The 23,315-nt window shown below is 34.9% G+C and overlaps 2 protein-coding genes across 6 annotated transcripts; one reads left to right on the top strand and one right to left on the bottom strand.

Moving 5' to 3' along the window:
• The first annotated feature begins 1,643 nt into the window (after nucleotides 1–1,643).
• Nucleotides 1,644–5,248, top strand: LOC105323180 (uncharacterized). Its single transcript, XM_034448588.2, has 3 exons — nucleotides 1,644–1,784; nucleotides 2,988–3,100; nucleotides 4,288–5,248. The coding sequence occupies exons 2-3, from the start codon at nucleotides 2,992–2,994 to the stop codon at nucleotides 5,094–5,096; spliced, it is 918 nt and encodes a 305-aa protein (XP_034304479.2). The 5' UTR covers nucleotides 1,644–1,784; nucleotides 2,988–2,991; the 3' UTR covers nucleotides 5,097–5,248.
• A 1,824-nt stretch (nucleotides 5,249–7,072) lies between these two features.
• On the bottom strand, nucleotides 7,073–22,447 carry LOC105323183 (protocadherin Fat 4). Of its 5 annotated transcripts, none has more exons than XM_066085590.1 (29): nucleotides 22,296–22,447; nucleotides 20,643–20,774; nucleotides 20,269–20,392; nucleotides 19,625–20,188; nucleotides 19,379–19,474; nucleotides 18,119–19,278; nucleotides 17,908–18,006; nucleotides 17,692–17,802; nucleotides 17,333–17,580; nucleotides 16,756–17,172; nucleotides 16,283–16,504; nucleotides 15,561–16,122; nucleotides 15,253–15,430; nucleotides 15,029–15,132; nucleotides 14,794–14,928; nucleotides 14,357–14,492; nucleotides 14,157–14,249; nucleotides 13,407–13,586; nucleotides 13,107–13,270; nucleotides 12,714–12,882; nucleotides 12,400–12,629; nucleotides 11,984–12,190; nucleotides 10,233–10,356; nucleotides 9,745–9,869; nucleotides 9,512–9,636; nucleotides 9,169–9,318; nucleotides 8,137–8,284; nucleotides 7,874–7,902; nucleotides 7,073–7,641 (listed from the first exon to the last, which is right to left on the bottom strand). In XM_066085590.1, the coding sequence occupies exons 5-29, from the start codon at nucleotides 19,443–19,445 to the stop codon at nucleotides 7,464–7,466; spliced, it is 5,361 nt and encodes a 1,786-aa protein (XP_065941662.1). In that variant the 5' UTR covers nucleotides 19,446–19,474; nucleotides 19,625–20,188; nucleotides 20,269–20,392; nucleotides 20,643–20,774; nucleotides 22,296–22,447; the 3' UTR covers nucleotides 7,073–7,463. The 5 variants fall into 5 exon arrangements, with proteins under 5 accessions (XP_065941662.1, XP_065941659.1, XP_065941663.1 ...); XM_066085587.1 differs by having other exon boundaries at nucleotides 20,269–20,422; XM_066085591.1 differs by having other exon boundaries at nucleotides 20,643–20,859; nucleotides 22,296–22,445.
• Nucleotides 22,448–23,315: the final 868 nt, after the last annotated feature.

Here is a 23,315-nt window from a genome sequence, read left to right on the forward strand (position 1 = left end):
GTCCTAGTTGAGCGTACGTTTTATCCTTTATCAAAACATGGCTGATGGAAAATAATTCCAGAATTCCCCTTCGTTTTTAGGAGTTTTCCGCCAGCGACAGGGACTGTACTTTTTTATGAGATGAAAAACAACGCGTAAAATGCCTGATTTTCCCAACTTTGTAAAAATACGAGGTCACTTGAATTTTTTATGCCAGTTGTTTCGGCAGGGGGGGGGGGGTGAAAGGGCTCGGACATGATTTTCAAGCACATGTGTAACTTTGATGTAAACAAACTCTCGTGCCTTTGTGGATGGCTGTGTGTTTTTGCTAGCGCTTTCGAGCGCTAGCAACTACGTTAGTCCTTTTCACTGGAATACGCATGCTCGACTCCATAGAAAGGGATTCTGGGAATACTGTACTACTGTAGATTAACTGTACCGTTTTATTTCGTTTTATCATCTTCACGTGAAATTTTGTGTTTTATCGTTAAAGTCAAAAAGTAACAGTAGCTTCTGTCTTATAATGCAAAGTTAATTTCAATATTATAATAAATAACATGTAGCTATAGCTTTATCTTAAATTCCTTCAAGTTCGGAAGACAACTTCGAATATGTTTTCCGAGCTTGCCGGAAAGGCCCGAGAAGATACGATTTCTACAATACAAGTACCAATGGTTCCTGAAAAAAATTCACCTCGAAATTGATATTACAGGAGATACATTATGATTAAGGCACAGCCAATGAGCTATGTCATTGCCGATGTGTAGCCCACTCTAGATTCACAATTTCAAATTGAGACCCCACTCCAGCACACTTCCAGTACACCACTGTGCCTTCCTATTGTTAATTAATCGATTCAGAAAATTAAACCAATGTTTTAGAAATCTGCTTCTGTGTTTTATGATTGCTACAGCGCTAGCTCACCAATCTTTTTTAAAAGATAAGCTTGTTTGCTACTAAATTGGTTAGGAACAATTGTTTTAAAAGTTGTAAAGAGGAATTTTCCCAGAGGTTTGTTTAAAACTCGCTATCTGTATCTAAAGTTGCGTAATTTTGGTAAGAATATATAGTAAAAATTAATAGTGGTGTGCAACCTTCTGGTGTCACTACTACAGTATTAGTTTTTACTGTATATTCTTAACAAAATTGCACAACTTTAGATACAGATTTAAAATTCAAAATGAACTTCTGGAAAAAATCCTCTTGACATCTTTTTAAACAACGCTTCATTTACATTTTTCTAGCAAAATACACACGTGCATCCAGCAAGGCGTGAGACTTTGTTTACCTCGAAGTTACACACGTGCTTGAAAATCAAGCCCGGGCCTTTTCACAACCCCTCCGGAAACAACTCGCATCAAAAATTCGAATGACCTCGCATTACTACAAAATTGGGATAGTTAGACCTCTTACATTTGAATTTTTCATGCGTGTTGTTTCCGGAGGGGTGTGTGAAAAGGTTCAAGCACGTGTGTAACTTCGAGGTAAACAAAGTCTCACGCCTTGCTGGATGCACGTGTGTATTTTGCTAGAAAATTGTAAATGAAGCGTTGTTTAAAAAGATGTCAAGACAAAAAGGCGATAGTTACATCATACATTGTTCATTGTTAGCCGACTTGAAATTTTTAAAATCGGCACGGCGCGTGTCGCGTTCCTCATTTTATCAACCCTTTACAATATCCTTTACGTCACGATATCGGAAACAACCGAGTAGCGTTACGAAAATATTCCGGTCACGTTTTTTGACTCGAGATAAACAAGCGCAAGTTGCGCAACTATCAGACGACAACAGAGAGAAGATTTATGTAAGTTAATAGCTTTGCTCGTTAATATATGTTTAATTTGTATTTAAACGGTAAAATTAAATCTTTTATAAACAAAATAATGTTCGGTGTTGGGGCATCTTGACTGACAGCTAGATCGGCTTTATTTACTCAGTGACGTTGTGTGTTGAACATCAGGCAGTGTGGGAATAATTTTCTTTTATAGTTTTAATTGTTTTATTATTATAGTTAATTTGTTATGTTTTTCTTATCTACACTTTGTGTGTTTGTTTTGTTTATACGGCCTGGGAAGTATTTGTGTGTGTGTGTGGGGGGGGGGGGGGGGGGTGTAACAGACCATGATCTATATGGTCAACTATATAGATCAGCAAGTAGATCTATCTCATAAAGATCAAGTATGCGTTTACATTTATGGCCCTATTGCATTACAGTGATTGTGGTGTGCCCTCAAGAAAATATTTGTATATATTCATCTTATTTGCAAGTGAACAGACTTGCATCTATAAGCTAAAATCGTAACAATGATCAAACAATCATGCAGATCTAGCCTTAATGTTGGCTGTACTTAAACAATAAACAACGTTAACAATAACAAAAGCTGATTTTTTGAAGATGCATATATTGATTCAATAATAATAGGCTATGTTTTCATTGTTAAAAAAAAAGTACACACTGACACACCCTGTTTGACCTGTCCTGAGTAGAAAAAAATGTGAACAGTTATAAAGCTGTCATGTATGGACACTTTCGCGACCCACACACCACTTTCTTACATTTACAGAAAACTCACCTGATTGGAATCACATGTATTTATCTATAAGAAAATGAACACATTGATTTCTATTGGGATGGGATGGGTGGGTAGGGGGGCATGTTGGGAAGGGAGGAGGTTAGTGTTTAATAAACTTAACTGAAGTAAATGCATGAGATGAACTTGATGAACAACAGAGTTCTACTGAAAGTAGAATCTAATAGTGAAGTCCTAAACAAAGGAGAATTACAAAGATGCGTAGATCCAGAAAATTTTTCTGGGGTTGGAGGTTCCAAGTAAACTTTACTTTTAGAAACCTATTTGACATTGCATGTGGTCATTCAGTGACCCCAATATAGACAATAACAAGCTATGAAGTCTTCATCAGCTCCAGCTATTACCTTTATTAATTTCATGAACTGAAACTTTTTTAAATGTAAAGAAATGATGAAACCTCTTGTTGATCTTTGCAGAACCATGAAGGGCCACAGAGGGGGATGGATCTTTCTGATTGTACTGACATGCCTGGTTTGGACTGTTATGGTCGCATTCAATGCCCTGGCAGGAGGGGAGGGGCAGAAACTTGGTGAGATTTGATTGTTTATATTGTGATTCATAAATGCAGAAAAAATCTTTGTTCATCTTTGATGATGATCAGAGGTTTTTGATTTTAATCAAATGAATGTAATTTGTCTTGGTCAGGCTTGACTGAATGGATTTTACAAAATGATATAATTTTTATATAAAACTAAGTAACTAAAATACTTATGTGACAATCTAATGAGATAATGCTAATTTTCCCCCTTGAAAACTATCATAAATCATGTAGCAGTATTGATATACATGTAACTGGACTTATTGCTACTATAAATGGGGTATACCTTGGCAATAACATTCCTCCCTGGTTTATCTTAGTAATTTACAAGGGTGGTCAACAATGAAGATGTTTGTAACCTGGCTATCAGTCTGCAGTGTTGTCCAAGCTTTTAAATTGAGAATTTCTTCGGTTGTATCTTGTAAATGAAACAAACCTAGTAAATTTTAGATAACAACTTTGAGTCAAAATTGGTTACATAATCTCAGAAGTTTTGAAAGGTGAATTTTTTTTTTATCAAAAGTCATTTTTAATGCAGTATACAGTAGAGGTGTCATGCTTTGGCAAAAAATTTGGAAAGTAGAAACTGTCAATCATTATACAAAGCCAAAAAGGTGTCTTTTTGAGGGCATTCAGAAATGATTGATGGAGCCAAATTATGTTCAGATTTACATATGTCCTGTTCTAGATGATAGTATAATGTAGATGTAAAGGAATATGCATGTAATTAACCAATTGTCATTGCACACAATAATCATAAGAGTTATAGATGTACTGAATATCTTAATTGCTGGCACACAGTGCTTAGAATTAGTAACAAAGCAGCATAAGAAACCCCACTTTATAAATTTAGACAATGATATCTAAAACACTGTGTGCTGAAAAATAATTTTCAGAATTATATGCAACACTGTTATCAAGATCATGAAGTTCTACATTGTAGTTGATTTTGGAATCAAATTTGATGACTATTAGAGATATATCCTTTTCATGAAGATTGAATTCAATAAACACAAAATGGAACCTTCACTGCATTAACAGTAAATGGAAATATTCATTTATACAACATGTAGCCTTAAAGCTGCAGCTTTAAACATGTCATTCTACCTTTATAAACATTCCTGATAATTTTCAGTTGTTCATCAGTAATTAACAAGTTTTTTCTTGTTTTTATACAGGAATATTCAAAAACACTACTGGAGATATTTCAGATGTTTTTAACCTTGAAATAACCCCAGCAGGATGGACATTTAGTATTTGGGGCTTTATCTATGCGTGGCAGGCTCTATGGTTGGTATACGCATTATCCACGATATGTCGCAAGACTCGAGAGGGCCACTACATCTACACCCTTCCCATCATGCCGCCAGTGATTTATGCAGTATACATCATCAACAACCTGGCAAACATCGCTTGGTTGTTTGTCTGGGACAGACAAGAGATCATTGCATCCTTAGTTGTCATAGCACTGACTCCACTCACTTTGTATGTCTGTCTGTTCTTCTCCTTTAAACGTCTATACAATAACTTAGGCCTTCTTGTCAGAGCAAATGCCACCAAGGAAATTTGGTTGATTCGCTTTTTGGTTCAGAATGGTCTGGCCATCTATGCTACGTGGACCACTGTGGCAACCTTGCTAAATGTTGCCATGGTGATGATTTATAAAGGAGGTGTTGAAAATAGCCTGGCCTGCACAATCATCCTTGGAGTTCTGTCTTTTGTTATCGTGTTGTGGTTTGTTCTTGACAACTTTGTTTTAGACAACTATACAAGGTACACTTTCACTCCTAACATTGTCTTCGTTGTTGCCCTGGCAGGTTCAGTTTCCAAAAACTTCAATCTAGACACTAGGGAGACAATCTCAATCTTCCTGGTGGTCATGTTGAGTGTTGCTTCTCTCCTGCTGCTTCTGAAGTTGCTTATCATGGTATACAGGCACATAAGAACTCCCATTAATCCAAACACCGAGTATGAACCAACTCTTTAGTTTGACAAGAAAAACCTTGTCTTAAAGCTTGGCTAAACAATGCCAGTTTCAATCTGTATAGTTAAAGCATGTACAGTTTTCAATATGAAGAATCTGATAGGATGAATTGAAGCAATCACGACTAATATCAGTTATTAAGCAGAGAGACAATTATCCATGATTTGGTTGGTTTTGGTACTAAAAAATGAACAACGAATTTTTGTGACGCCTTAGTGGTCTTCCATAAGTTATGTGAACCATTTGTTTTACTTGGTGTTTGTAAATACATGTATCCTATATTTTCTATGTATTTCATTGTACCAGACTTAAAAGTTGTGATATCATATCGCCATGTGTATATAGTGAAACAATTATTTACTTGTACTTTGTTTTATAAAATTCATTTCTACATATTTTTTCAATTGGTCGTCTTTTATATCAATTTGAAAGAACCCATTGCAGTTCAGATGTTTACCATTTGCATTTTTGAAATGTAATGAATTAAGCAGATACATGTTATTACAAATTAAAAGTTAAACTCAAATGTACATAAATCTTTTATTAAATTCAGGGTAAATGATATTAGTCCCCTCATTTTGCCATTTGATTGTACCTATAGGTATATGTCTACAGAATTTGGTCTTTATTTAACAGCATGCTTTTGCTAAGTAAAAAAAAATATAATTCAGTGCTTTTGATTCACAAGAAATACATACATTGTACATACATGTTTATTTTTTTGGTTGGATTTGAGTTTTGAATTTCTTTTCACTTTTGTTGAGTGTTACACATGTAACAGGATTTTCATTTAAAACGTTTTTATTTTTCAATGTTCTATTAGAATGTCTATATTTTATATTTTTCTATCTGAACATAATATTAATTAGATCTAGTCATGTTCTTTGGCTGAATAATAAATAAAACCAGCAAGTCTTGCAGAGTTGACTTAAATTTTGTTAATAGTAGAAATTACCGAAATTCAATAAGCTATATGAAGTTTGATGATAAGTATCCCATGGAGAAGCTTTGTGCAATACATCAGGGCAACTGAAACCCCTGAATGGATTAGCATTGATTGAGAGCCACTTGATGACTTCTCTGTACTTTTCCTGTGTGAAATGGGTTTCGGATATTATAGGTCATGAGTTTGCCAGTCACAAGGTTCGAAATATCCTTCCGTGTTAAAGTTTAAGTGAAACGCTTATCAGATTATAAAACAGAATTTTTTTCTCAGATATTTTAAACAAACGTTAGCTTGCATACCTTTCACATAACGGACCCTTTAAAGGGGCATGGTCACGATTTTGGTCAAATTTTATTTTTCGATTTCTATTGTTTATAATACTTCAGTAAGGCATTTCTAATAATCAGTTAAAATTTGAGAGTGATTCGTAGAGTTATAAGCAAGTTAATGGGCTCACAATTGTTTGCCATGTAAACAAGGCTCGTGCCCTGTTTTTGTTTACATAGGTTCAATATACCAGTATAAAATCTATTTCCAGCTTATTTCTCTATCTTTTTATTTATTTTAGACATGAATAAACAGTTTCTAACGTATAACACATTCGTTTTAAGTTTTAAAATGAAATTTTTACTTTAACGTTCAAAATGTAAACAAACACTTTGTTTACATAGCGAAGAATTTCAAGCTCTGTAACTCGCTTATAACTCAACAAATGATACTCAAATTTTGGTTGCCTATTAAATATGCCTTTCTGAAGCATTGTAAATATTAAAATCGGAAAAATAATTTTTGACCAAAATCGCGACCATGCCCCTTTAAACTGCCAAGAACAATGTTTAGAATGCATGTTGTATAACATGTTATCGTATTGATTAATTGGACAATCTCCCAAATTAACTGCATGTTTGCGAATAAAATGCAGTGGTCTTAGAGTGAGATGAAGACATTACTGAAAAGGGAAAAAACCCCAAGATATTGACATAAAAATGTGTAAATATCTGAAAAAACCACCCCAAAAAAGCACAAAAAAAACAGCGGTAAAAATCTTTTAATATAATGATTTGAAAATGCATCATTCATAAGACATGGAACATTACGAACAATGGATAACAATTTAATAAAGATAAAGTAGATATATAGTAATTATTAGTGGTAAAATACCCGTGCACAAGTATTCCAGGAGCGTTAAGTAAACAAAACAATCAAAATGTGGTGTTGAGTATATAATTGAAATATTATGAAACAGTTTGCTGCAAGAAATATTTGGTTATAAACATAAATATTATAATCACATGGTAAAGCAATGGGGCATGAAAAAGCAATTTCAATCATATACAAAGTGTTTCCCTGAAAACTCGCAATCAAAGATGTAAAAATGATACTTCAATACTTTATGCAACTCATACAATGGTACATGACATTTGCTACTCATAGTCAGGTTTAGGAATTATTGGCCCACTAGATTCCCTGGGTGGTGGGAGTTGGGGCGCCGGGGCATGTCGATCAAACAGAGAAATTCTGAAACTCCTCCTGTGGTCGAACTCCTCGGGCCCGTCTCTCTCTGGGGGATACCTGTCTAGACTACTTTCAAAACTGGTACTGCTACAAATCAAATGTATATCGTGGGAAATGTTGAAGATTTGACACAAGTTTAACTAATGCTTTTTTATTAACCTAATCATCAATTGAATATGAATTTAAAAATTTAAAAAAAACCCCAGACAATTATTTGCTTTAAAAAATCATGAAAAGTACTTCCTCTCTTGTATTTATATAAACATTCTAATATATATGGAAACTAAACACAGTCGGAGGGTCTTGTATATGTACTTACTCAGAGCTAAAGCCTGTTCTTCTTTGTGCCTAAATCGGTAATAGAAATGATTATTTCATGACTAAAAATATCATAATATCTTTTCTAATTAATGGTCATATGAGAGAAAGAGAGAGAGCGAGAATGACCAAAATTAATAAATCTTTATAAAATTACATATACATGTACATGTACCACTAATAAATTCATTATGAATTTTACCCGTTCTGATACTTGTAGTCATGATAGTTGAATTGAATATAGTGCACGTAAAGCTGACTTACGTTAGTGTCTGTCCGATCCTGCTGTAACAGGTGCATCTGTGGCATGTTGACACCGTAGCTCACGTTATGCTTCAGACCATTGAAAGTCCTCCGATTGTCGTCATATAACTCAGAATCCCTATGGGCCTTTATACGGGACTGGCAAAACCTACTCATATAAAGCAGAGTAAAAAATGCAATTTTAGGTATAACTTGAAAGAAATATCTCTATTTAATATACCTATATCATGCGCGGACCCAAACAATTCCAAGGGGGTGGGGGGGGGGGGGGGTGTTTGTCCAAGGGATAACTTGTTTGCAAAAGGGATATCGATCCGATGCCCGTTTTTGGTAACTATTTAAAGTAAGTACATGTATTTCCTATATATGGGCGTTAAATGAGTTTGAGTTTAGATCCATGCATGTGTATGATTTGAACACCAATAGACACGCATACGAAAAGCCTGTGAGCCTAAACAGTCACAGAGCTATTCATTTCCTCTGCGGATGAAAATGTTCAGTTTCCAACTACCAAAATGGTATATTCATTTTTTGCAATTTGATTGTCTGCGATATCTGAATTGATAACTCGATGGAAAACACATTTTTGCCATCAAATATTCTGTAGTCGTGATGAAACTGTGAAATTAGGATTTCTATGTATTGGATCAATCAACTAAATTTTTATGTACTCTAGTGGTTGCCAAAAAAAGCATTGCTTCTGAGGGATAGGGATCAAGAATTTCAAAATGTACGCTCTCCTTTCTTTACGGGTGATAAAAACCTAGTTTATTCATGAATGGCTATGTAGTTTATGAAAAGTAAGAAAGTTTATTAACAATAACACATGACAAACGGCACACGACAACAGATAACCACAGATCAATTGAAAATGAAATTCAATGAATCTTTATCGAGATGTAATGTTTGTTGATACAATTCAATTTAGGAAGAATTTAATATAATTTAGTAACAAGTCAATGCAGTATTAACTTAGTTAAAAAATTGGTTCGTAGAATATTTTTGTTTAAGATGGGGTGAAAATTAGCTCACCCGAAAACCGCAGCCGCCGTGACTAGGATGAGGAAGCAGGCAACGCCCACTAGCGACCACGTGTAGGTCATAAACTCTTCTGCGGATTTGACTTTATCAGCGATGTAGCTCTCCTTTTCACCTTCCAAGGTCAAATTGAGCGTCAAAGTGCTGAAAATGGGGTTTGAAACCATTAAGATGGAAATATCATTCTTTTTGTTTTAGAATCTAAATATTTACATCGCAAAGGTATTTTTTTAGGATTATGAATTGAATGGATCCAAATTTTAAAGTACAGCTTCTTAAAATAATAAAATTATATTTATAAGTTTAAGGATATGAGATGCATGTAACTAGCAGACACCTTGATTTTGGATGGACACCCTTGTCCGTAGCTTGAACAGTTAAATAGACTGGATGGCTCCCAATCATCGTAATCTTACTGCTGAACGACAGGGCGCCCGTATCTCTGTCTATCGTGAACATGTCCTAAAAAGAAAGCGCGAACATCTTATTAGCACATCATTGTTCAGGTTTACATTCAAACGTTTTTCAGTATTTAAAATGAATTTCGAACGATATAAATAGCGTTGTTACCAGAACGTTTCCTTCCAGTATGCTGAACTCCACCTCGCCGTCCTTCCCCTCGTCAAGGTCATTTGCTCTCAAGGTCGTGACAGGTATATTCGTTTGACGACTCTTCAGACTGATTGGTTCAATATCTGCAAGGTTACATAGAGCAAATAGAGTCAAGCTTCCTTTGCTTAAAGAATCTTCTCTACTAAACCAAAACAACGAAGTACAAGTTAATCTTTGCTGATAAGTAGGATTTGAAAGTACTACTGAATTTTTCAGTTGTAATCCACACAATTGTATACATAAAACCCCTAAAATCAACCCCCTCGCCATCCACTATTATTCCAATATTTTCACACATCTCATTATCTTAAAGATAAAAAAGGTTGCACTCCAAGACGAACAAAACATAAAGTATATACTTGTAACTACATTGTCATGCAGTTCGATGAAGCTGAGATAAAAAAAAAATAAAGTAAAAAGGAGAGGAATGAAGTCAGTTCACATACCGCCTTGTTTGACCAGGGTGATGTTAGGGTGGTGTTGGTTTGTGTCCTTGTATTTGATTATCACAGACACAGTCACTCTGTTTCTCCTGTTGCGGTCACCTTTATCAATAGCTTCCACCCTTACCTGAAAGTTACAGGTTATGTAGAGGGGAAATGTAAAAAATGTAGTTGAAACCATTTGCAAAGGGCAAAAGTCATCACCAAAATAAACCCATACGTATATAAAGAGAATTAATCTTAATTTTGAAATATGTTTCCCCCTTGCATAACTGCATCTAGGGAACTACTTCGTAACGATATATTAACAATAAGAGGCTATTAGACCTTAACGGTCACCTGAGTAGCATATTACCCATACACAAACTTGTCGAGGAGTCTCATATATGCATTTAATTAGGTTTCATTCTGGAGTAGAAAAATTATAAATTTGTAATGACGACCACCTCCCTGCCTGAAAATTTTCAAAAAGAACTATGAAACCAATAATTTTGGGAAAAAACGTAAAGATCTGTTATACAAAATCATGAATTCAGTTTTCCTTTCAGGTGTGTGGGAGTAAAGAAGATAATTTTTAAACATTATATGCATCAACACCTAAACATCCATTTTGGCCCTGCCCTAGAGTCAAAACACATACTCTAGGGGGCAGAAACTTTAAAATTTAGTACAGGACTTCCTGGTAAACATAATTATGATGTCAGTTTTTCATACAGATGTGTGAGAGTAGAGAAGAAGATTTTTAAACATTATATGCATTAACACTGTATTGCCACCCCCCCCCCCCATGTCTGGAACCCCTGACCCTGGGGCGATGCATTTCACAACTTTGGTAGAGGAGTTAGTGGACTTCATAACCATGTCTTCAGTTTTTTGCCCACATGTGTGGGAGTAAAGAAGAAGGTTTTTTAAAAGATATAATACATTTTTATTATATGGCCATATTGGCCCCACCCTAGAGCATGAATCCCTGACACAGGGGTCATGAATTTCACAATTTTGGTAGAGGGCTTCATGGACATTATAACCAGACATTTAGTATTTAACAAATATATATGGGAGTAGAGAAGACGATTTTCTAAGATTTAATACATTTTAACTACATGTATATGACCATATTGGCCCCACCCTAGAGCCTGAACCCCTGACACAGGCGTCATGAATTTTACAATTTTGGTAGAGGGCTTCATTGACATCATAATCATGCATTTAGTTTTTAACAAACATATATGGGAATAGAGAAGTAGATTTTCTAAGATTTAATACATTTTTACTATATGGCCATATTGGCACCACCCTAGAGCCTGAACCCCTGACCCAGAGGCCATGAATTTCATAATTTTGATAGACGGCTTCATGGATATCATAACCATGCAACTAGTTTTTCCTCACATGTGTGGGAGTAAAGAATAAGATTTTTGAAATTTTTGGCTTTTTTGCATATTTGGCCCCACCTGTGGCGCCCCAGTGTGGTAGAGCCATGAATCCTCTTACCATAGAGATGCCTCACACCAAAAATGGTAACAATTACTCTTGTAGTTTTTAAGAAGAAGTTAAAAATGTAAAATTGTTAACGCCCGACGGACGACGCACGACGACAGATAGCAATAGGTCACCTGAGTTTACTTAGGTGACCTAAAAATAGATGGAGTTTTAAGGTCGTAAAACGCGAAACACCAATAAAATTAATGCTGATTTTTTTTCAATAAAAGGTACATATATTTCATATATAATGTATGTTCTCTTAAGCATACGTGTTCCGTGAAGTCTCTAACTGCCCCAATGTTCAGGGATTCATTGCTACACAGTTCTCCAGTGGTTTCTTTTATGACGATCACGCTATCGTTGTAGTTACTGGAAGTGATGGAATCCCTGATGATCTTGTACAGTGTGACGGCATTCATTCCCTCATCCTTGTCCTCTGCTGTAACCATACCAAAGCACGTGCCGACAGGGGCCTCCTAAAACAATACAAAAAACACAACGTATTCAACCTCTGCAGGTATATGTTCTTTTGGCTCCTTTTTTACACGGATAGAATTAATTTATCATTTTAAATCAATCCTTTCAAAGCCCTTTTAATCCATTAGCATACATTACTAGTATATGGGAACAGTTTCTTCAAAATAACATTGTCAGTTACTGTAGCCCAACTCTCGATTGATCCTACCTGATAGACTTCAAACTGGAAATCCTCCAGAAACTTTGGGTCATTGTCGTTCTGGTCCAGCACTGTGATATTGACCCTGGCGCTGGTCTCCTTCCCTCCCTCGTCCCTCGCCACCACCGTCAGGGTGATAAATGGCTCCTCCTCTCTATCATACCCACTCACATTTACAATCAAATCCCCGGTGACACCGTCTATCGTGTAAGAATTATCGTTGGAATTATCACTGATATCTGAAATGCAAAAGTATCATTTTAAAAAAAATATATAGACAAAGAAAAAACATTTATTTGCTTATAAGTATATATAATACACACCAATAAGTCGGTAAGTGCAATTGCATGCAGTTATATTTTCCTTCTGCCGGTCCTGCGCAGTCACTGTCATAAGCACGCCTTCTAACTTGGAGTTCTCTTCAACTTTCTCCCGATATTCAGCTTGAGAGAAGAAAGGGCGCTCGTTGTCATCAGTAATATTAATTTTGACCTGTAAGAAAAATCAATATAGATCATCATGTCTTATTTGTTTAAAAATCATATTCGTCTTCGGAAGAGAAATAACTATCGATTCAAATGAATAAAAATATATTCGTGTTTTTAAATTTTGATTTTCATAAAATACTTTATCATCAATCATAACACAAAAACACCAAATGTCCTTGATGCTCCTTAAAAAGAAATGAAAAGTAAGGAAAGGAAAAACAAACACACCATGACTGAGGTGGAGAGCGGTTTGGGGAGACCATCGTCGCTAACAATGACTGTAAGCTCTACCGAGTCCAACTGAAGAGTCGTCAAATTCTCTGCGATAGATATTTTTCCATTTGTAGCATCTATTTTAAAGTAAGAATATCCATCATCGTTGGTGCTGAAATCTTAAAAAAAAAAACGTTTTGTAAAATGAAGGTAATGAGCAATTTAATGAAACCTACAGTACATGTACATGCTTAGGAATAAATGAAAAAGGAAGAAGTAAGTTTAATTATCATTGTGCAAAAAAGTATTTATTACTAAATGATAATAAAGCATTTCTGCCGCTGTCTCTGTCAGTAGCGTTTATTTGGCTAACAATCACGTAGTCGATCTTCGAACTTCGCGGGATTTCTCTCTCAATGACGTCATCTGCCTCTGGCGAGTTGTCATTTATGTCAAGTAGTTCGATTTCCAAAAGTGCAGTTGATGACAAATTACCTACCAAACATATTTTAAAGCCAAGTAAAAAAAAAATGAAAATTGGACAAAACAGTCCGAAATTCTTTTATTACAACCGTATATCTCTGTTGAAAACTCTGGTTAAGAGAGCTCGACAGTCGTTGCCATTTGTAGACTATTTTAATCTCCTTTAGAAGAAGAGTTCAATAAAATATAAAAAAAAAAATCCAAATTCAAAAGGAAAAATCGATGGACTATTTCTTTACTAAATGATTTGTTATAGATAAACAAACCATATCTTAAAATTCAGATAGATCTGATGTTTACTTTTGTTGACCACCGAGCCTCCTTAGTAAGCCTTCTGTAATTAATGTGTGCTATTTTTTGTAAAGTAGCCTATATTGTTGTAAATATTGATACTAAAGCATTTTAAGACATTCATTATTGATTATTTACTTTGTGCTTTTGGCTAAGAATTGAATATTTTTTTAAAGCTAGATTATCAATTGATATACCCAGTATATATATGCTAAATAACATTTATACAGTAGTACAGATCTATACATCAGTATACAAGACCAATAATTGTGACTCCTCTCTCTGTCTCACCTCCATCCGTCGCTCTCAATGTACAGTTAAAGTTGATGGTAGACTCATAGTCTAATGTCATACTCTGGTTAATCATCAGAACAAAATTGTCAACTGCAATTTTAAAAAAATATGTGAAAATCATGATCAAGATGTATGATAACTAGAATGTTAACCTAAATAATAACTATGAAATTCAAATTAATGAAGAAGTGGCGAACCTTTGTGTTCTTTAACTAATAGAGGACATTCGGATGGTCTTTCGATGGAAATTCGAACACCCTTTACTCCGAATTGTCTGGAATCTCGATCGGTTACATTTAACCCATTGATATATACCAACACTTCTTCCTCTACCTAGTTTTGTAAATAATTTAGAAAACAGAAAAGGACTTCATTAATTTAATAAGTTGATTAAAATTAAATTTGGTGTTCCCGCGAGAACGTTATACATATGGTCAAAATCCACAAACGTATGATGCTAACTTTCTACGGCAATTTTCTTTCATCTTTCAATCTAAACTTTGTGAAATGAATAATTTTGGAACAATTGAAATGGATTTTATTCTGCCTTTACTCATTTATTACATATATTATGTCTTAAATCATGAAATAAGTGTATTGATGAAAATGTCGGAAACTATAGCTGCAATATTACCTGGTCTTTGATCGACTCATTAATGGATACATTGTAAACTGACTGATCAAATGACGGCGAGTTATCGTTGACATCTTCAATCTCGATATGAACATCGACGGAAGACTGCATTGTTTCATTATTCGGGTTGAATACCTGAAACAAAACGAAGCCATTTTCAAACTTATATCAATCTAGTTTTAGACAACTAAAGCAATGATGTTAAATACTATACATTTTCAATACTAGTATTTACCGTAAGGGTCAACTTGCAGGTCTTTTTATCTTCATAGTCCAGTTTTCCAATTAGAATTATGTTTCCGGAATTAGCATTGTCAAGTTTGAAAACATCATCACAATCTGTAAAATGGGCAATACGTGTATAAACATACTTAGAAATCTTGCTTTAAAAATAGTATCCAATTGTATGGTAAGAAAAGCAAGATACACACCAGAACGTGTGTTAGGGGATCGACTTACTCTCGTTTGAAATCTTATAAGCTATCTCGGCATTTTCACCCTCATCACTGTCCGTTGCATTAAACATAAGGCCTAGAGACGTGCCGTTGGTGGCATTCTCTTTGATGACAGCTACCTGTGCTATGTCAGATTGGAATCGAGGTGGATTATCATTGACATCAATGATGTTAATGGTTAACTAAAATAAAAATAAATGTACCAAAGAACATCATTCCGCACATTAATGAAATCTGTAAACTAAATCGTTCTTTAACAAAAAGAAAAAGCCTAAACATTTTCAGGATAAAGTACCGTAATATGTATTTTACCTCAGCAAGCATGCTGTAGAGAGGAAGTTTTGCTTGGATAATAAACCTGTACTGGTGTTGTATTTCTCGGTCGAAAAACGTTGAATGTTTGGTTCTGTTCACGTAAAGAAATTCTTGCTTAGAACCATTTAGGTAGAAATCCCCAATGTTGTAGTTGGGCAAAACAAATTTCTCAATGGCCGGGTTTATTGTGAAATTTTTAACAACAATGAAAGGTGAAGGAAAAGCAACATTCTCAGGCCAATTAAATATTAGTTTGTCCTCGTTAAAAACTCTAGAAATTTGAGTGTTCATTAATACAGCAACATTAAATGAGAGAGTGACTGTTGTACCACGGGACGGAGTGCCCTTATCGGTAATATTCACGATATACAGGTAAGTTCCGTTAGACAAACTCATATCATTAGTTGGTGCTTCAATTAATCCACTGTTCGTGTTTATTATGAGAAAATCACTGGCATTACCACCACTTTCTTGAAATTCTATTTCTCCATTGCTACCAGAATCCTTGTCTGTTGCGGTAATTAGTGCCACCAGTTTAGAGCAGTTTGGACATGCCCCGCTGAGAAAAAAATGTTAATATAAAGCATTTTAATACATAAATTTCCTTTTTTATCGAGAAGATTTGCTTTCTTGACTTTACTTTAAAAAAATGACGTTTAAGTAATAGGAAAACACATTCAATAATAAAAAACCCATGATGAATTACATGTAAATATTACCTGTAAAACGCAATTTTGAAGTGTGTATCATCAGTAGGTATGGGGGCGTTATCGTTAACATCCTCAACAACGATGATTATGGTACCATTCGTAAACAAGGGAGGGTCTCCTCTGTCAGTAGCCTGGATAGTTAATTCATACACCTTATTCAAGCTATCGTCGAAGTCTAAGTCGGGACAGGAAAGTTTACCATTGGAATCGATGTGAAATGTATCAAACTCGCTACAGAAATAAAACAATCAACAAACACATGACGACGGTTTTTTTATATGCTTTGATTAGCTTGTTATAAAAGTAAAATCGAATTTAAGCCTTAAATTCGAATTTCAAAGAATGCATAATTTTCTATTTAATATCTTATCTTAGGCTTAGAATTCTAGGAGTTTTTACATAATGTTAAAAACAAAACTATAATAGCTGATGCTTTCAAAACTATAAACATAAACTCCCGTTTTTTATAATCAAGCGCTAACCTCAAAACGCTGAAGTCAAGCTCTCTGTTGACACCAAGATCCCCGTCTAAAAAAAATTCTGTCAGATCTGATATTGAAGAACAGTTGGAATTCTCTGGTATACGAAAAACAGGTACTTCTTTATTATATTTAAAACTAGGCGCTTCGTTTACGTCCGTTATATTGACAGTGATCCAGGACCTTGTACACAATGATATGTCCCTTCCACTGTCACAGACCCTGACAGTGAAAACATCCTCATCTTTTGTCTCTCTATCTAACAATCGGTTGACTTTCAAGAATCCAGTGGTATTCACTTCAAAGTATCCAGAGCTTGCGTCTGTAAAGATGAGCTGCGCATTTATTCCTATGTCTGCATCTGTTGCAAAGACCTGTCCAATGTCTGTGTCTTCTGTTGCGTTTTCTAAAACTGAGAATCTGTATCAAGAGAAAACGAAAGGTTTGTTTATAAATTTGACAAAATGCATGTACTAATCAACATCATATTGAAGTTCTGATATATCATAGTATATCAGACCAATTATCTAGTATATCAATAATCAATCTCTAGCTATTTAGATAAATCTCTACTGCATACGTCATGTTAGAAGCCATTGGCGGATTATCGTTCATGTCTTCCACTAAAATCTCCACGATGGAAGAATTATTATGTTTTCCATCCTTGACCATCACAGATAAGTTATAGCTGGAGTGTGTCTCCCTGTCTATAGTCTCGTCCGATGAGAAAATCTCTCCAGTGGAACTGATAGTAAAAGCAGTTCCAGAGATATTGAATGTGAAGGTGGAATTCAAATCTTTGTCCGTTACTTTTAATGGGGTTTCAAACTGAAAGAATGATTTCAAAATTTTTGATGAAGATGCATTGTCAAAATAACGCCCATAAATTTATTTTAGACTGATATTAAAGTAAACAGAGAATTCGAAAAGTGTAATTACCGTAACTTTGGTACCATTCGCATTTTCTCGAATTTTTCCTCTATATACCGGTTGATCAAACATTGGTGTTTCGTCATTTTCATCCAGAACCGAGATTTTCACTGGAATGGTCTAAAATAAGAGATAAATAAAATAGGGACACTAGTGCTCAGTTTATCATCTGTAAATTAACTTTGAACATAAAGCCTTAATAAGCCTTTGGTTGGAATATCTTACTGCGAATTTACAGGGGTTTTTGCTTTGTATTGCTATTACGGAGTAGTCGTAATGGTCAATATCTTCCCTATCCAGTGGAGCGTTCGTAGTAATATTTCCCTACAAAAAATTGCTTCAAATAAATTATATGTACATTCATAACTTTTATTGTTGTAATATACCAAAAGCGCCGGTAAACTTAACCTTTTTTTAAGTACAATACGATTCCTACCGTAGTGCTATTCAAAATGAATTTAGTCCGGTCACTCAGAGGGTCAAAAGTATAATCGACATATCCTTCTTTAAAGACGCTGCAGAAAGATGTCCCTTTATCTTTGTTTTCAAATATAGAACAATTAGAGACATTAAAATGTTCGTGAGTATCATTGGTCTCTCCAGACACGACATTAACCTTGACGGAAGCGTTGACGTAGAACACGCCGTCCGTCACAGTAACGATGGCGTTACCTCCCCTCCTTGTGTTCACCATGGACACCTCACCGAAAGAACCTATCAGGAATCTGGAATCTCCGCCCTCATCTGTGATACTGTAGTTCAGTACTCCAATGGTGTCTGGATCAGTCGCCGGGACCACGCCCACAATGGCACGGAGCTGTGAGTTGGTTACAGTGAACATGTAATTATTGTCGAGAACAGGTGGATTGTCGTTTACGTCCAAAATATTTAAAGTTATTTTAATCGTAAAGTTTTTATCGTCAACCTGACCGAACAATTCAAACATGTATTCTTTAATCATTTCATAATCAAACGGTTCTTTCACTACTATTGACCCGTCGGGCAGTAACAGCAAAAAGTCCTTAGTCTGTAATAACGCACTGTCAACCCTTTGATCAGTTTTGCAAATAACAGTACCATTTGTGTTCTCGTTAATGCTTATTTGATGAGACAGCTTATATACTACAATGTTAAGGAAGATATTATCATAGACAATTGCTGTAAACATTTGAGAGACGAAATCTGTGTCTAGCAATGTCGTTTGATTCGTCTTCACTAGTCCATTGGAGTCCATGCTCAAGAAGTGGGCGTTTCCTTGTATTGATGGATTGGTGTCATTTACTTTTAGATCTACCGTGGTTATCAGTGTATCTTTTAATGTTCCTTCGGCAATAAGTATAGTCTGATTCTGTTGAGTCGCCTGGACCTCAAATAATATCGAGAGTGTATCTTCAACTTCTGCATTTTCCGACCCAATTTGTAAAGTAACGTGTACTATCACGTGATATAATGCACTGTCAAGGACTTTGTTAACACCGACAATAATTCCTGAACTGTTTAAGGAGCAATTAAATCCGGAATTGAAGGTCCTGATCACACAATTACTACTATTGCTGTTAACATCTTCAACAGCATCTCCGAATTCAAACAAATGTTCTGTAGAAACAATTATAACCATATAACGTAATACTTAGTATCAGGAAACTTAACGATCAGCATAAAATGTTAATATTTAGATGTAATAACTGCTACATACCTGAATTATTTGTATCTTCCTGTGATAGTAAAACAATCCTGTCAGATTTAAGACTGCCCAAAGCCATAACCTTGTGTTCGAAAAGGGAACTTGGAACTAGAATAGAAAATGAACACGTGTTCAATGTCTCAATTTTATAAAGAAACATGCTGTCCTGTTGGAATACTTAAAGTACCTGAATCAAAATTATATTTTACACAAGTCAGTCTAAAAATTGAATACATGAACATGCCAGGACGTCAGTACCTGGAACACACGACGAGTTGTGGTTGTAATGGCTATGGATACATCTACAAGTCCAGTCCAAGCTGTCCTCGGAAGGCAGACATGCGCTGTTGCTTTGCGCGCAGTATCCGGTGCTGCTATGGTTTCCACAATCGTCGGATAGATAACGAGCATCTCGATACTCCAGACAAGGATTGGGAGTGGTTGCTGCAATTTTTGTTTTACAAAATTAGTAATTAAGGTGTATGGTCCTAATAAAAATTATCCCTGAAAAAAAAGTAATTACTGAGGCAATGCTGTTCAACTTCCTCTCATTCCTCACTCATACTGCGCACACGGAAAAAGCAGACGACAAAGCCAAAAGAGACGCGGACAACCGCAGACACCACAAACAAAAAACCTACATTTGTCAGGACCTGAAAATTGAGTTAATTTAAAGACGTGGACATTGCAAGCAGACGCCACAAATGCAGACAACAGCGACTTTTGATACGTTACCTCCGGTCTTCAATACTAAGTACCCAATTACTCTTAAAAATACCCACCATATCGGAATATTTATTTTGTGGTACTAAAAGCGTAAACCTGAAAAAGACGTACAAGTTTAAGTATGTTGTATTGCGAATTGGCGCTATATAAGAAGAGTACAAATGCGTGTATCTTACCATTCAGATATTGCTGGGAAAAGAACGGTATGGCTGTTATGACATTCAGAAGTTGTCAAGTCTGCCAGCAGCGAATAAAAGGCTTGTATTTTCACTTCCTCCTTGCCGTAGCATATCAAATTCCCTTTGTTGCGATTTCCAAGGATAAGAAAAACTAAAGTCAATACGATGAATTCTTAGAGAATTTAAATTGCTTTAATGTCTTATAATGTATCATATCAGACATTTAGGAACACGTTTTTTATTTCACTTTTACTGTAAATTAACTCTAACATCAGTAATCACATACGTTATAATATACATATAAGGCATACACATACTCAAAAAAATATATCTATACAATGTATGAAATTTAGCCGAGATCGTTTTAATACCTTTCTCATTTTATTATGTTCCTTGCATGTTATGTTCACTCTTCTTCGTATCTTGTTACCAACTTCTTCTTATGTAATGGATGGGTATTTAAAGCGTCTATGTATTCGTACACTTCGTCAACTTTTTATTCTCTACAAATTGAATAGTATGCATTAGCAACCCCGACGGAAACGCTATAAACATAGCAAGAAAATGGCGTTAATTCTCTTCTTTTCCCTACAGACGTAAATAATAATAGTAAGCAAAATATGCCCCACATAAATGTTAAAATAATTCTAAGATTACAAACATTATTTTTCATAACATTAATGATATTGAAATGACAAATTTTAAACAGTGTCTAAATGTCACGAAACGTAAAGAAAATGATATGCGACCATTGTTTGAACAATTCACACAGCAGACAAAGCTATTCCGACTGACAGATACTATTAAATGTAGTTAACCAGTAATACATGTATAATACAATCTAAACAATAGGCGGATGGGAGACATATAAATGGTGTTTTTTTCATTCCTAAAATAAAAGCATTTATAAAATAGTCTATGCACTATTTGTGACCGAGAGACTGTAAGAATTTAAAGGCGCTTCATTCACGTCCAGTATATTGACGGTGATCCGAGGTTTAACCATACAATGATGAAGACTATGCCTATGATACTGGTGAATATGATTTCGCGGTTACAAAGAATTTCAAATTGTTAATTACCTATGAAATTTAAGATTCATGACCAAAACTGAAGGGGGTGTCATCTACGATTCAATCCGGAGGTTTCCGATGAAGAAAGAATTTGCTTTCCAGTAATGCATTATTTTACATTGATTTTAAGAAAAAATATTTTGTCGAAACTTGGAATCGTTTAGAGTTCAATCCTGGAAACCAACCCCAGAATTCCCTCCTTTTCTGCAGGCGTGCTTTTAAACGCAACAGTATTAATTTTAAATCATTTTTATTTTTAGGCAATATTGGTCAAAAGAAAATGGGGCTTAATTCCATGAATTTGCTTATACATGTAATTTTGCTTGGATGCACACAAGTTGCGGTAAACTTTAAACTTTGAATTACATGAACACATCAGCCTTGTTCTTTCATACAGATAATAACATGAATATCTTTAACTAGTCCATGTCTTTTTGAAACAATTACTAGACAACAGCATCCATGCAAATCATATGGTATGGAGAACAAAATCCCAAACATCCCTATGGAAAATTGCATGAAAAAAGGTGGGAAAAAACCCCCAAAACCACAACCAAACAAACAAACGGTTTCTATTTGATTCGTTGTTGTGTCTAGTATGTTAATAAGGAGCGCGTACATCAAGCTTTATGCATGTAAATATGCATATCAATTATTTATATTAATCGTACCGTTAATTTCAGTCTGTAAATAAACATTGTATCAATGTACTACATATCTCTTTTATCACCTTACTATGTCTTACCAGAAGCAGCGATAAAATTTTCCGTATTCACCAGAAAAAATCTACAAGCAAAACGTTGCATAGTTATTTTGTAAATGAAATAGTATACTTGTTCATAAATACGTTCATAGCAAATTAAGGACATTCGTCGACTTTGATATTTGGCAAAGAATGCATAACTCCAAAAAAACCCAAAAAGAAACAAAAACAAAAAAAATCATAAAAACCTTAAATGCGTCCCAGCGCTGATTGGTGACCATTGATACCAGGAGACGAAGTGTGGCTTTAAACTTGGCACAGTTCTTAAAATGCATCGGAATTGCGGAAGTTTTATTTGCTTCGGTGGTTTCTGCGTTCTTGGTAAACCACATTGCATCTTCATTTCAGAAATTTCTTGAGCGGGTTAATCATCATGGAACAGCATTGGAAAGTTCTAATATGTACAAATCTATCTGTATAATTATACTTCATTTCATACGAACTACATGAAGATTTTTTTTTTTTCGAAAATAAACTGAGGATTCAAATAAAAGTTATCATATATCCTTTTGTCAACACGGTATTTTTAACCAAATCTTTACCTTCTCTATTAGTTTTTTCTTTCCATTCAAAATCTTTACACAAATGTAGATCATGGATGTAAATTTAAAACCGCTTTGCAATTAGCCCCACAAAACATGATTCTTGTGCCAAACTCCATTGTGCAGACTTTGAAAAGCGCCAAATTAGATATGGGTTTATGTATAAAACTTATCTAGTGGCATTATATCAACTCGAGCAAATTATGTAATTACGTATTACAAAGCTAAAGCTCATGGACGTGAACAAGACAGATTATTGATTGAAGTTGTCTTGTTAATCTAACATGAAAGAAATCAAATCTAACGTACAGATTCCAACAATATGAAAATTTAAGATAGATAAAATACTAATAATGTATTTTGAACAAAAATTGAATAACCATAAATAGAATAAATAAAGATACCGGTATTGCAGCACCGGATAGTACATTTTCAAACGAATATTTGGAAATGCAAGTCCACTAGCTGCTGCAGTTACAAACTTTTTTTCTCCGATTTGGCTGAAACTGCACAAATTCCACCGGTATTAAATGAAAGCTATTTACTTCCACATCTTTATATCTATTTCTACATTAAAGCATTCTGTACGGGATATGGACATTGTAAACTGCTTCGTATCGAGTTTCCAGTTTTCCGTAATTATATTGGATAATTTTTTGCAATTCC

This window comes from Magallana gigas, chromosome 5 (genome assembly GCF_963853765.1).
Source record: "Magallana gigas chromosome 5, xbMagGiga1.1, whole genome shotgun sequence".
NCBI lineage: Eukaryota > Metazoa > Mollusca > Bivalvia > Ostreida > Ostreidae > Magallana > Magallana gigas.